Below are 12,922 nucleotides of genomic sequence, written 5' to 3' on the forward strand. Positions count from 1 at the left end.
TACAAGATTTGATCACAAAAAAAAAATGCCTGATTTGGTGACGTATTGTACTCCCTCGCTTGAATGGATATATAACTAGCACTGCAATGAGTCTAGATATTTCCATTTGATCGACAAGTACTATTGATCGGAGGGAGTATAAGCCCATTTTTTGCATTGGTTCTTCCAAAACTGGCATAGACAAACCGTATTATCGCATTATAACAATACACAGATTTTTGTACTGGTTCTCTCATGGATTGTGGAACACAAAGTTAAGCAGAAAAACAAATAAGAGTAACGCTCAGCTGCACGGTTTCAATGCTTAAGTTGCATGAAATTTATGATTCCATTGGATAAAAACACAATTATCGGGATAAAAAGCTTGCAAAATACTGAATTTTGTCAGTTAGAATCAGAGAACAGAGCAGAGTGCGAAAGCAATCACGCTAGAATATCACTATTCATACAAGAGAAAAAAGAAAGAAAAAAGCCTGAGTAGGAAGAGCACAACTGTTGGCCCTACCGAGCCAAAGAAAGAGCTACAGAGCTGATCCCTGGGGCCTCGGTAGCCTGAAGAATTTGCCAAGTAGAAGCCCAAGAAAGATGGAGAAATGAAAATATTCTTCTGCGCTTCACCTGCCCTGTGAAACCATCTCCTCTCGGGCACAAATCACCATCAGTATTTTTTTCAAGAGACAACGTGCATGAAGAATGGCTTTAATCCTGTTCCTTTTCGATTGAATATAAAAAAGAAGAAGGGAAGATGCTACTATCTATGGAAAAGGAAATGCAAAACCATGCATGCAAAATTAGACCATATCAAAACAATCAAGTAACTCATCGATAGGAATTACAACTAAGTTGTGTGCAAGTGCACTACTTGGCTTTCGTCAGATCATAACTTTGATCAACCAACTTGGCATAGGTAAATGTTCATGATATACCCCTACTAACCCTCTAACGGTGGAGGTTATTAAGCACATGAGCTACTACATATCCTGATTAATGTTCTTAGCCCATGTCAATGTGATGCACTGCACATGATACTTACTTCTCACCTACATCTCCCTACATTGCTGCTACTGATGTATCTGTCACCTACGTACATCAATCCGAAAACAGAGACACTATATTGCAAGGGATCCATCCAACTAATACACCAGATTATCAGTGACTCAATGATAATATTTAATTTGCTCATCATGTCATCTACTACCCTAGTCAAACTTCATCATGCAGTAACAGCAAACATACAATCAAGCAGGCATTTATCATACTCCCGACTCCCGAGGCAAACTTGTCATATCCTTTAATTCAGAAACCGATAACTAGTCAACACAAGCCAAAATAAGCAGTGCAGGAGAAGGATCGGAGTGCCAGGAGATATATAACTACAAAATTCGTATGCTGCCACGACATAACTTATCCAAGAATTAATGCTTCCACATGACTACCGCATTCACTTTGATGACCTCACGAATTCCTTAAACTTACCCAACCAGAAGATTCTCCCAATGACTCCTTTGTTCCTCACCACCTGATCCAGAAAGACGGAGTTGATGAAAGCAACTCCACGCAGCTCCAAATACCTCTTGGATAGCATCTGCAACGGCTCACTGTACCAAACAGCAAACAAGTTGTCATCAGCTACAGCCCATACTATATATTCAAATAAAAAAGTCAAGTTAAGATTGTTACTTTGATTCTGGGCCCTCGAAAGAAACAGTATATTCCTCTTGGTCATCATCTCCCGTTATCGACCTCATGTACAACGTGTTTACCCCTATCTCATTTGGATAGGCAGTGCACTTGAACATGCTTAAAGCATTACCTTTTGAGATAGTCACGGTGAGAGCAAAGGTGGCATCAGGACTCATTATACTCATACTCTGCTGGCACCGAAACCAGTACCTCGATCTCCTCGTCATGAAAATTCCTGGTGAAGGTTAGGCCGGCCGATCCCTTGTCGCCCATCTCGAATGGGAATTCTGTGAGAATATTGTCGACCTGTTTGCAAATAAAAGGTTATAAAATCTTATAGATATATTCCCTACGAATAAGATGTGAAACCGAATGATAACTTTTGAAACCAGTAGATGCTTATCAGAATCTTACAGATCTATTCCCTAAGATGTGAAACCACATGATAACTTTGGACATCAGTAAATGCTTATCAGAATCTTACAAATCTATTCCCTAAGATGTGAAATCCATGCTCTCACAATCAGTACATACTCCATCCAAAGAAACAAACCAGCGTATGGTACTTTGGATATCAAGTACAGTAGTATACACTCCATAAAATTAAGCAGTATATACCGCCTAAAATAGCAGTATATACTGTTAAAAAAAGCAGTCAACAGTTAACACCTTCAAATAAAGCAATATATACTACATATAAAACAAAACACTCACAATCCTCTAATCTCCTAAATCCAAGCAGATTTGGAGAGTCGATCTAGTAAAACTGGGCGACATCAAAGTGTAGCGAGATGGGGATACCTTATTATTTTATTTTGGGCATTAAAGCATTTCTACATGCGGCCAAACGGATTCTTCCCAATTGATATCCATATCCCCCACTGGGAGAGAAAATACTTCTAGTCTGGAGGGTGCTTTTACTATATGATATTTCACTATACGAGATTCTACATGCGGCCTAACGTATTCTTCCCAATCTACATTTTAGTATTGTTGCTTTTACTATATGAGATTTCGCTTTTGGAGAATGGTGCAAAGTGGATTTAGTTGTATTTTCTTACTGCGGAGCAGTATAATCAAAAGAATGGGGAAATACTTGTTCTGTTTTTCAACTCCTGATGGTCCAAAATTTCTCAGATGTTAGTGTTTAATGTAGTCTCTAATTGTTCTCAGTTAAATATTATCAAGCAAGCCTAACTTATGTTGCTATGCATGGATTCAAAACATGTAGATTCCTAATGACGAACCACGCCTGATTCGATCTCCAGAAATATACTTGGTGTCATGTGGAGCTTGCTGAAGATATACTCTTTTCTTGCAGTCCATCCTTTCTAGCATTTAAACTTTGTTGATGATTAAAAGCAGTTGCATAGTCTAGTTTGCTTGGTCAGCGTGCACATGTCTATTTAGATGCAAAATTTGCATACGACCTATACCGAAAATCATCATACCTTACGGTGATCATCAGATCTCAAGGCTGACTCAAGCTCGCTGTTGATGATGCGGATAAGATCCGAGTCATCGCCGCTGGAGGCGCCACTGGAGTTGGTTAACGGGTAATCATCAGACAGGGCGACGAGGGCGGCGCGGAAGGCAGCTTCAGCTGCACCAATGGCTGACGCCGACGCGCGGAAGTGGCACAGCGCGGAATCGCCCGGCGTCTCAGAGGCACGCAGCATGGATGCGGCAGCGTCGAGGTAGCTCGACCCCGCTTCCCGGAGGTTGCTGGAGGTCGCGCCGCGGAGCATGCTCGATGCCCGCAGCACAGACAAGGAACCCTCGATCAGGTCAGAGGTAGCGGCGCGGACGTTGAGGTTGATTCCCTCCCGGGAGGCGCCCGAGGCGGAGGCGCGGGCGAGCGCCGGGGCGGCCAGATCGTAGAAGTACTGCGCGGCGCGGATCTCGCCCTCGGCAGCGCCGATCGTCAGGGTGGCGCGGTCGAAGACGTTGGACCACGCGCGGCGCGCGCGGCGTCCAGAGAGGCGGCGGCGTTGATGATGGTGGGGGAGGGCGCGGAGGCGTGTCGGGCGCCGGAGATGAGCCCCATGGCTCCCCGGCGAGCCGCGGCGAAGAGGGACATGGCGGTGGGAGGCGGCGTCGGCACTCGCGGGAGCGGAAGGGGAGGGGATCGAGGGAAGGGGAGAGAAATGGGAGGAGGCCCACGCGCCAGGCACCGGAGACTTATGCTGGTTCGTAGAATATAGAACAATTAGCTTACCTTTGTCACTTGAATCAAGTTCAATTTCGTCCAGGTGGCTATGATCGCTGAACTAGACCACACCATCCCGCGCTCGATCCCCTTGCTCGCTTCTTTTCCGGGCCAAAGTTTTTGCAAACACAATCTCACTTTTTTTTCTCCAGCGAATTCATTTCGATCTCACTATTCAAAGTAACACAAAACTAATGAATCACACATATATATTTTTTTTTTTGCTTTGCTACATCAAATCCTCCACCGAATTCATTTCGATTTCACAAATTAAAAGCAACACAAACACACAATCTAGTATCTCTTCTTTTCCTTTTCCCACAACAACACCATCCAGCTTAAACTGACCAGGGGAGCAAACTCTGTTCCATCATCTAACAACAGTCATTACCGGATATATTTAAGCATAAAAGTATCAGAAACACAGCTTGTATTAAGCTCAGGAAGTCTTGTTTCATCGCTACTAGTAACCACCTTCCTACAGGATTTTCACCGGCCAGCTCCAGAAGAACACAAATGGAACTCACTCTGCCTAGCTAGCTGCTGATACAGGACTACAGATACACTTCAAACTACTGGTTTTGCAGGGTTCTTAGTGCTCTTGCTACGCGTGCTAGAAGGCTACACTACCAAATTTTGCTGTCGAGTCACGGGGCAAGGCCATCTGTTCAACGTCACTACTGAACCAAACCCTTGAGCTTGGTCATCCACCGGACGTACTCCTTGGTCTGCTTGGTAATCATGTAATCGTGCATGAAGTTGGTGGTCGTCAGCGTCACACCTCGTACCTCCAGGAACTTGAACAGGCCCTTCTGCACGTTCGGAGGAAGCTCGCTGCAGCAGAAAAAAAGGAGTGAAGCGATCAGCAATGGGCAGTCATAAGATGCCATGGTGCGAGAAAGAGCGAGGATGTGAACCAGTATGCTTACGTGAACTCAGGGCCCTCAAAGGGGAATTTCTCTGAATCAGACTCTGTTTTCTCTGCTATCATCATGTCGTCAATGGTGATCTCCTCGTGGAAGGCTGTGCAGGTGAACTCGAGGTTCGGGCCAGATTCCTTGGAGACTATCACCTTCATAGAAAGGCTACTTTCTTGGCCGTCCTCATCTTCATCGTCATCGTCCTTGGCAGCATCCTCATCATCGCCCTCGTCATCTTCATCAAACTCAGGATCCCCTTCCACGTTAGGCATGCTGACAATGACCTCAATCTTCTCATCCTTGTAGTCCCTTTTCAGAATAACCACGCTCATCCCATCTTCATCAACCATTTCAAAGGGGAAGTCTTCTGGAGTAGGTTCCTGTCAAAAGAATGGCAAATGAATTGAGCTAAACAGCATAAATATTTTGCAAGATCAAGAACTGATGTTAAGCCAACATGTGAATTGTACAGCTACATCTTGCAGAAGTAGCACCTATCCAGTCATATCAGGATTTCCAGGCAATAACTAATGAATATAAATGTCAGTATGCATATTGCTCTCACGCCATTGTGAATCCAAAGTAATTAAAACTGCAAACCAAGCCCTTAAAAACTCAATCACAGGTTTCACTCATTCAAATCCAAGCTCTGTAAAATCATTAGGATGATCAGTGAACTCATATCAGCTGAATGGTCACAGCTGCTCAGAGAAACAGCAGCCCAAATATTCAGATTCATTTTTAGCACAATACCATCAGAAGCAACATAAAACCAAGCTAAACTGTAATATAAAAACAGATGGTTGCGCACCTTACATGCTGGCAAGTTTCATTGATGAATATGCATAAGAATCAACACGAAACCGAGCTAAATCATAGTACATATGTGACATGCATGCAAAGAAGCACTGGCAGTCTGACTAACTGTGACATGCTTACTTAATCATATCTATTGTGCATGGCAAATAAGCAATAAAGATGAAAACTCTCAACACTGGCAATGCAGTGGTAAATTAGCAACGCACGGTCCTACCAAAAAAGTACTAGTAAACACCTTAACACAATTCCAAGAAAAATATCAGTTAGAAACGTCTCCCCGATAACAAATCTCCCTCTCATTCAGGCAGGTAAATGTCAGACACACCGATATTCAGTAGAACACATTAGAACACAGGAAATCGAGCTAAATCACAGCAGAAGCACTATCGTGCCTACTTACCATCATATCTAAGCATCTCAAATAATTAAGAATTCACCCTTAGAGTTGGGTAACTCCTGGTATACTGTCAATGATGTGGTAAATTAGCCAAGCACAGTCCATTCCTACCGAACAACTAAACACCTATAACCCAGAGTCATCATCCACGCAAGACGCAAGGTACCACCGTAACCCCGCGCAAAAGTTCAGTAGAAGCGTATCCCTCTCTAATTCCGGCAAGGATTCCTCTACCGCGCACCCAAAAAATCGACCGTACAACGCGGCCGCTTAAAGCAGGGACCGTCCCGTGTCAGTGTCTCGCACTCTCCCTCACCTGCCCGTCGGTGGCGAGGTACTGCTCGGCCTCCCGGATCTCGACGTCGATGGCGGCGGGGAGGCCCCCGGCGCCGGCGCCCTTCTTGTTCCTCTTCTTGACCTTGCTCTCCATCATGACCGGCGCGGAGTTGGCCGACCCCTGCGCCGCTGCCGCGCGCAGAGGAGCCGCGAGCGCGCGCCGGGCCGGGGCCGCCCACGCCACCACGAGCCCGCCGCGGGAGGCGGGAGGGGCGGAGCAGAGGAGTGCTGTGGTGGTGGAGGAGGCGGAAACGAAGGAGGCCATGGCGGAGTGGGAGGGGGGAGAAGGGAATGGGGGAGGGGATAAGGCGAGGAAGGGTTTTGGGTTTGGATTAAGACGAGAGAGCGGTGCGCCGCCGTTGGGTGTGTGTGTGGCCCGCACGTCAGTGACAGCAGAAGCTCTGTTTTTTTTTTTACTTTTTCCCTAGGAGGGAAGTGCACAATAGGTCCTTGAACTATCTCAAGGATGTCATATAGGTCCTCAAAGTATGAAAATCGTCACTCAAGTCCTCGAAGTATAGTAAATGTGTCATGCTAGGTAAAGTCTAGGTCCACGAACTATTTTGATATTGAACTGATTCTGGACATGGATGAAACACTTATTACATTTTTAAGAATCTAGATGATGATTTGTATAATTCGAGGACATACGTAACACCCCTGGAATAGTTCGGGGACCTACAATACACTTCGCACTTTTCCTAATATAAAATGTTTATAACTGGATAAGTACCGGCCTACATTGAGTGAGCACGCAAAGGCATCCAGAGGTGGCCAGTGGTTGCATGTAAAAACAAGAGGGCAGGTGTACACGACACGACACATGTGAAATTTCGGAGCCTACGCGGGAGAAAAGATAAGCACGATGACAATATCATCGGGATAAGGAGACAGCCTGAGACGGCAAAAAAAGACACCACGCACAGCGACGGTGCTCGTACGCTACACCACCGAGCTAGTGTCAGGGTTTCTATTGCCTCCTGTCGCCGCCGTCGTCGGTCTACCTCGTCTCCTGCAGTCTTAAGACCACAGAGGCGCGGCGGATATCAGCCTTTGCAGGCAGGAGGGTTCCGTCCTTTAATATTTTTTTAGTTTATTAGGGTTTGTGTCCTGCTCTCTGTAGATGGAATAAGATCCTCCCCGCCTAGCCCCCGTTCTGGTGGTGTCTTTACCATCATCGAATGGTGTGTGAAGGTTTGTCTCTGGCCGATCTCGTGGATTCGGTCAGTGTTTGTCTTCGCTCGTCTGTGTTTATGTGACTAGAGGTTGGAATCTTTCGATCTACGCTTCTCGTCATCGATGGCGGTTGCTGTTCTGATACGCTGGTCCTATATATAGGGCCTTGGCACGACGACTTTCCGACTGTCTGCTACAACAAGGTCTACCCGGTTCCGACGAGGGAGGGGTGATGATGGCGGCGCACCTTCGGCTCGCTCTAGCGCTCGTAGTCGTCACTAGGTGTGTCTGCGGACCTGGATGTACTTTTTACTTTTTGTGTTCTTTGTACTACCTTGATAGTTGATCAATAGATCGAAAGTTTTTCTCACAAAAAAATATCATGGGGATAAATTTATGATCTGGAGAACAAAAATGATGTTTTCCAGCTCGACCATTCGGCCGATTCAAATTCCATTTTTTCGATTCACAGTCCATTCTCTATGTTGGTTTCACTGACAAGACATAATTTCTATTTTTCTGTGTTTTATTTTATTTTTTAGGGGGAAAAACAAGCATGTTCATGTTACCAACGAAACGTTGTTCTAGACGACGACGACAAAATGTTTTCTAGCTTAACCATTTTTCTAATTCAGTTTATTTTACGGCTGTGAAGGCAATGCCCCTATATAAAGCTCCGGGTCCGGATGGCTTCATCAAACGTTTTTATGCTTCCTGTTGGCATATAATCAATGAGGACCTCCGGAGAGCTATGGACGCGTTCTACCGCAGGGATATGAGGGGTTTGCATGCAATAAACAAGGCAACTGCCACATTACTTCCCAAGATGGATGGCGCAATTGATCTAAAGGATTTCAGGCCAATGAGCCTAGTGCACAAAGCCATCAAATTTTTTGACAAGGTCCTCGGATAGACTGGCGGAAAGATCTACCAAAACTCGTGGGAATGCACCAAAGCACATTTGTGAGAGGAAGACTGCTACATGAAAACTTCATGCTTGTCCAAGTTATGGCACGCAAGTTGCAAGCCCTCAAAGAACCTTCAGTCATGCTCAAGTTGGACATCACCAAAGCGTTCAATTCGGTACAAATGGCCGTTGAGGTGTTGAGGAAGTTGGGCTTCGGTGCAAAGTGGCTAGCATGGATATATGGACTACTGGGAACTACCTCCACAAGGATATTGGTAAATGGAGTGTTAGGAAAGACGATCTTCAACTGCATAGGGTTACGCCAAGGCGATCCAATATCGCCAATGTTATTCATAATGGTCATGGAGCCGCTACAAAGGATGTTCAAGCTTGAGACAACACGAGGTCTCCTCTCTCCACTTGAGAGGAGAGGAATGAAGCAAAGGGTATCTATGTGGCAGATGACGTTATATTTTCATCAAGCCACATGATATTGAGTTGCGGACTTGCTCAAGAATATTGCACCTTTTCGGAGAAGCTTCGAGTCTCAAGGTAAACTTGCTGAAGAGCGTGTCCATTCCGATAAGTTGCTCCAATGTGGATATGGAAGAGGTGAGTATGACGCTGGGATGCCCGACAAGATCCTTCCCTTGCGCAAATATCTAGGGCTACCGCTCACACTCTGGAAGCAATCAGCATCACAGCTCCAAGGACTTGTGGACCAGCTAGCTACTCATCTGCCCACCTGGCGGGCAGCCTCACTGCCGAAGAGTGGTCGCCTCCTCTTGGTACAATCGGTCCTTTGCGCGATCCCAATAAACGCAATGATCGCTCTAGACATCCACCAAAGATAATTGCGGCAATGATGAAGATCTGCAGGGGCTTCTTATGGTGCGGCAAGGCACAAGCTAACGGTGGAAATTGTGCAGTGGCATGGGAAACCGTATGCACCCCAAAGTGGGCAGGAGGCCTAGGACTTCCCAACCTCAGATGGCCGAATAGTACAATGCAGGCGAGATGGCCATGGTTACAGCGGGCCGACCCCACGCAACCCTGGTGCGAGTTCCACATCAAGGTACCTAAGGATTCTATGGCTCTCTTTCGAGCGGTCGCGAGAACTACAATTGGAAATGGAGATCCTCCTTGTTTTGGGGGGGCTGTTGGCTGGCAGGGTGCCGGGTGCAAGAGGTGGCACCAATGCTCTATGATGGGATGCCGGGTAGGATAAGCAAAACTCGAACCGTACATGATGCAATAATAGATTGCTCTTGGGCACGTGACTTTGGATTGGAAGTGGATGAGGAGCAGTTGTGTGGGAGTTCTTGACTCTCTGGGATCGAGTCGCCGTGGTACGTAGAGCTAGATGACACAACCATAGACTTGGTCATGTGGACATGGGAGAAGAACGGATGGTTCTCGACAAGATCAGCGTATGCCGCCAAGTTCTAGGGTAAGTCTCTCCAGCAGCAAGTTTCACGTGGAAATCCAGGGCACCCCTTCAATACAAGTTTTTCTCCTGGCTAGCTATCAAGGATAGATGTTGGACGTCCGGCCGCCTAACTAGAAAGGGGCTGCCACACCAAGACAAGTGCCCGTTATGTGATTAGCAGGATGATACTATCAAGCACATCCTCCTTTAGTGCGTCTTTACTAGGCAGGTTTGGACGGTCATTGGCACGGCCCTTGACTCGCTGGATTGGGCGCCCACAAATGAGGATGTACTCGTGGATTGGTGCATCAACAAAGCTAGCGGCTAGCACTCACACAAGGACATCAAGACGGTCATTACACTCGGCATGTGGGTTCTGTGGAAGCACCGGAATGCCATCGTGTTCGATGGGGCAACACCAACCTTAGGCCATGTTGTCGCAGCTATTGAGAAGGAGAGCAGAACCTAGTCCAAGGCGGGTCTGATCAAGGGGGACCTCCAGGCCTTCTTGGGAGGACTAGCTAGGTGGGTGAGTGTGAGGAGTAACTAGTTTTAGACCTAGTGTGGTGGAGTATTGGGTTGAATTTTGACTTCCCCTATTTGAGGTCAGTTGCTTTTCTTATTAGGCTTGAAACCCGATACATGTTCCCTTTTTCTAATTTCTATGCCCTTCTTATTAAAAGAAATTTATTTTTAGTCATTTTTCTTTCTTTTTAAAGGGAAATAACAATGCTAGTAAATTATTCTTTTTACCGAAACTTTTTATTTTTATTTTATCTGTATTTTTATTTTATTTTGTTTTGTTTATGTTTTTTTGGAAAAAACAATGCTATTAGTTTTTCTGAACTTTGTTTTCATTTTCTTATCAATGCCACAAACTCATTATTCCGTGGAGAACTTCATAGTTTTAATCTTTTTTTACTATTTTATTTTATTTTATTATTTTTAAGTGTAATACCAATCCCACTAATCATTCTTTCTTAGGAAACATTTTTTTAACAAAAATCACATTTAATTTACGCTTATTGCATAGGATAAAAAGTGAAATCTTTGTGTACATCTAGTCAAACTTTTGTCATTATTTGTTTTAGTTTTTTAATTTAATTTCTTCTTAAAGGGTAATACAAACGCCACTAATTGATTTTACTTTGAAGACTTCAGTATTTTGATATTGTTTTAGTTGTTATTTCATTTTCTTTCTTTTTTAAGCGTGATACCAATGCCACTAATTCATTATTTCTTAGGAATCTTCTTTTTTTGCAAAAAATCAACTATTATATGCTCATTCTCTCCTATCATACAAATAATAATTTATGTACATTGTGTGCAAATTTTATCGTTATTTGTTTTATTTTTCGCTTTCTTTCTTCTTAAAGGGTAATACCAATGTCACTAATTCATTCTTTCTTACGAAACTTCATTATTTTGATTTAGTTTTAGTTATTTCAATTCCTTCTTGTTGCATATTGTGGAAAAAGTGTAATTTTCATGTAAATTGCGGTAAATTTTGTTCTTATTCATTTCAAAGAAATCTTTTTCTTCCCCTTTAAGGGTAATACCAATTCCACTAATTTATTCTTCTTATGAAACTTCAATTTTTGTTTTTTGTTTCTTTTTCATTTACTCTTTAAGGTGACACCACCACAAGTATTAGATTTGTTATAGTTATGCAAACAGTGTGGCATATATCCATCTAATGTTATTGCACAATGTGGACTATATTCTTTGGGCTTGGGCTCCACTCCACTTTAACATGGTTGTATTAGCCCAGACTAACGCGGATTTTATTAGCTAGGGTTGTTACTTTATTAGCCGGGGTTGTTTCTTCTTCTCTTTTGGCCTTCAACTCAAAGTTGATTGAATTGTTCTTTTTTCTTTTCAGTCTCCTTTTTATATTAATTATAGAGTAAATCAATGTGAACCAACCCGCGGTTGGATGGTTACGAGGACAGTGGTATCCCCAGGCCATCAGGGTTCTAGTCCTGGTGCTCACATTATTCAGTTTTTTTATATTTCCGGGATGCGCGTTAAGTGGGAGAAGATGTTCCCGCCAACTATGAGGCGCCTATGGTGACTTCGTCAATCTCAAGATGATATGCCGGCTCAGTCTCTCGAAGGTGCTCATATGGGTAGGGTCGACGTGTGTGTTCATAAGGATGAGTCTATACGCATATATATGAGCGTCTGCGTGTGTACTGTGTTCTGAAAAAGAAGAGTAAACCACTTGTTAAACACGACTAAAAATGTAACCGACCCAAATTAGATTTTCAGATGACAATAAATTATTATTTTTCATTTATTATGGTTATGCATTGTCTTTTAGAACACGACTAAATAAGTGACTAGCACAAATTATGACACTTCTAAAAAATCTGACAGACACACTTTTTTAGGGGGGGGGGGGGGGGTTGAACACTTTTATTAGCCGGTCCCTTTTGTTCTTAGTTTATCTTAATGGGCTTCCTGGTCCCTCAGCCCAAGAATTGTAATTGGCTTCTATTCGTTTGTGTGCAAAGGGCTGAGTTTTGGCTGGTTGAGGAAAACCAAGAATGTTATTTCTCGCATTAAGCAAAACCGTAGGAAGTCTCGTTGTGAGCATCAAAAGTAACGGGCCGGTCCACTCACGGACACTTCAAAAGAAAATAGTGAAAAAAGAGACGCGAGGGGAATACAAACCATGGTCCCCCATATAGGGTATGACGGTGCTAGCCGTCAGGATTATATTCAAGAAATAGGGTGCGCTACAATTGAGGCGAAATGAGCCCAGGTCTAACTGGTTTTCTTCTTCTTTTATTTTCTTCTGGGTTGTTTCTTTTCTTTTTTTCTTCTCCATTTTCTGGTTTTTAATTCTTTTTTCATTTGTTTCTTTGATTTTATTTTTCATTTTATTTTTCCTGGTTTATTTTGTTTCTTTTTCTGGTTTCATTTTTTTGGTTTTCTTTGTTTCTTTCAGTTTTTCATTCTACATTTTTTGTATGCCAAGAACATTTTTCTAATAAATGTTTAACATTTTTTAAAAAAAATTAATGTTTTCTAATACATAGTC

The 12,922-nt window shown here is 43.7% G+C and overlaps 2 protein-coding genes across 2 annotated transcripts; both read right to left on the reverse strand.

Annotated features, from left to right (window-relative positions):
- Nucleotides 1–295: 295 nt before the first annotated feature.
- Nucleotides 296–3,967, reverse strand: LOC109782823 (uncharacterized). The gene is made up of 5 exons (XM_073511506.1): nt 3,902–3,967; nt 3,135–3,869; nt 1,894–1,989; nt 1,681–1,813; nt 296–1,598 (listed from the first exon to the last, which is right to left on the reverse strand). Exons 1-4 carry the CDS (start codon nt 3,965–3,967, stop codon nt 1,802–1,804), a joined length of 909 nt encoding a protein of 302 aa, XP_073367607.1. The 3' UTR covers nt 296–1,598; nt 1,681–1,801.
- Nucleotides 3,968–4,262: 295 nt separating this feature from the next.
- LOC109782816 (uncharacterized protein At2g39795, mitochondrial) lies at nt 4,263–6,659 on the reverse strand. Its single transcript, XM_020341431.4, has 3 exons — nt 6,345–6,659; nt 4,822–5,192; nt 4,263–4,726 (listed from the first exon to the last, which is right to left on the reverse strand). The coding sequence occupies exons 1-3, from the start codon at nt 6,627–6,629 to the stop codon at nt 4,570–4,572; spliced, it is 813 nt and encodes a 270-aa protein (XP_020197020.3). The 5' UTR covers nt 6,630–6,659; the 3' UTR covers nt 4,263–4,569.
- Nucleotides 6,660–12,922: the final 6,263 nt, after the last annotated feature.

The sequence above is a fragment of the Aegilops tauschii genome, chromosome 3 (genome assembly GCF_002575655.3).
Source record: "Aegilops tauschii subsp. strangulata cultivar AL8/78 chromosome 3, Aet v6.0, whole genome shotgun sequence".
Classification (NCBI taxonomy): domain Eukaryota; kingdom Viridiplantae; phylum Streptophyta; class Magnoliopsida; order Poales; family Poaceae; genus Aegilops; species Aegilops tauschii.

Excerpts from the sequence above, each read along its gene's own strand:
- LOC109782823 (XM_073511506.1), bottom strand. The coding sequence starts at position 3,967 with ATGGTGTGGTCTAGTTCAGCGATCATAGCCACCTGGACGAAATTGAAC. Across the intron at positions 3,870-3,901 it reads ACTTGATTCAAGTGACAAAG|CATAAGTCTCCGGTGCCTGG; the intron begins GTAAGCTAATTG and ends TCTACGAACCAG. Across the intron at positions 1,990-3,134 it reads GATCTGATGATCACCGTAAG|GTCGACAATATTCTCACAGA; the intron begins GTATGATGATTT and ends ATTTGCAAACAG.
- LOC109782816 (XM_020341431.4), bottom strand. The coding sequence starts at position 6,629 with ATGGCCTCCTTCGTTTCCGCCTCCTCCACCACCACAGCACTCCTCTGC. Across the intron at positions 5,193-6,344 it reads ACCTCGCCACCGACGGGCAG|GAACCTACTCCAGAAGACTT; the intron begins GTGAGGGAGAGT and ends TTCTTTTGACAG. Across the intron at positions 4,727-4,821 it reads TTTGAGGGCCCTGAGTTCAC|CGAGCTTCCTCCGAACGTGC; the intron begins GTAAGCATACTG and ends TTTCTGCTGCAG.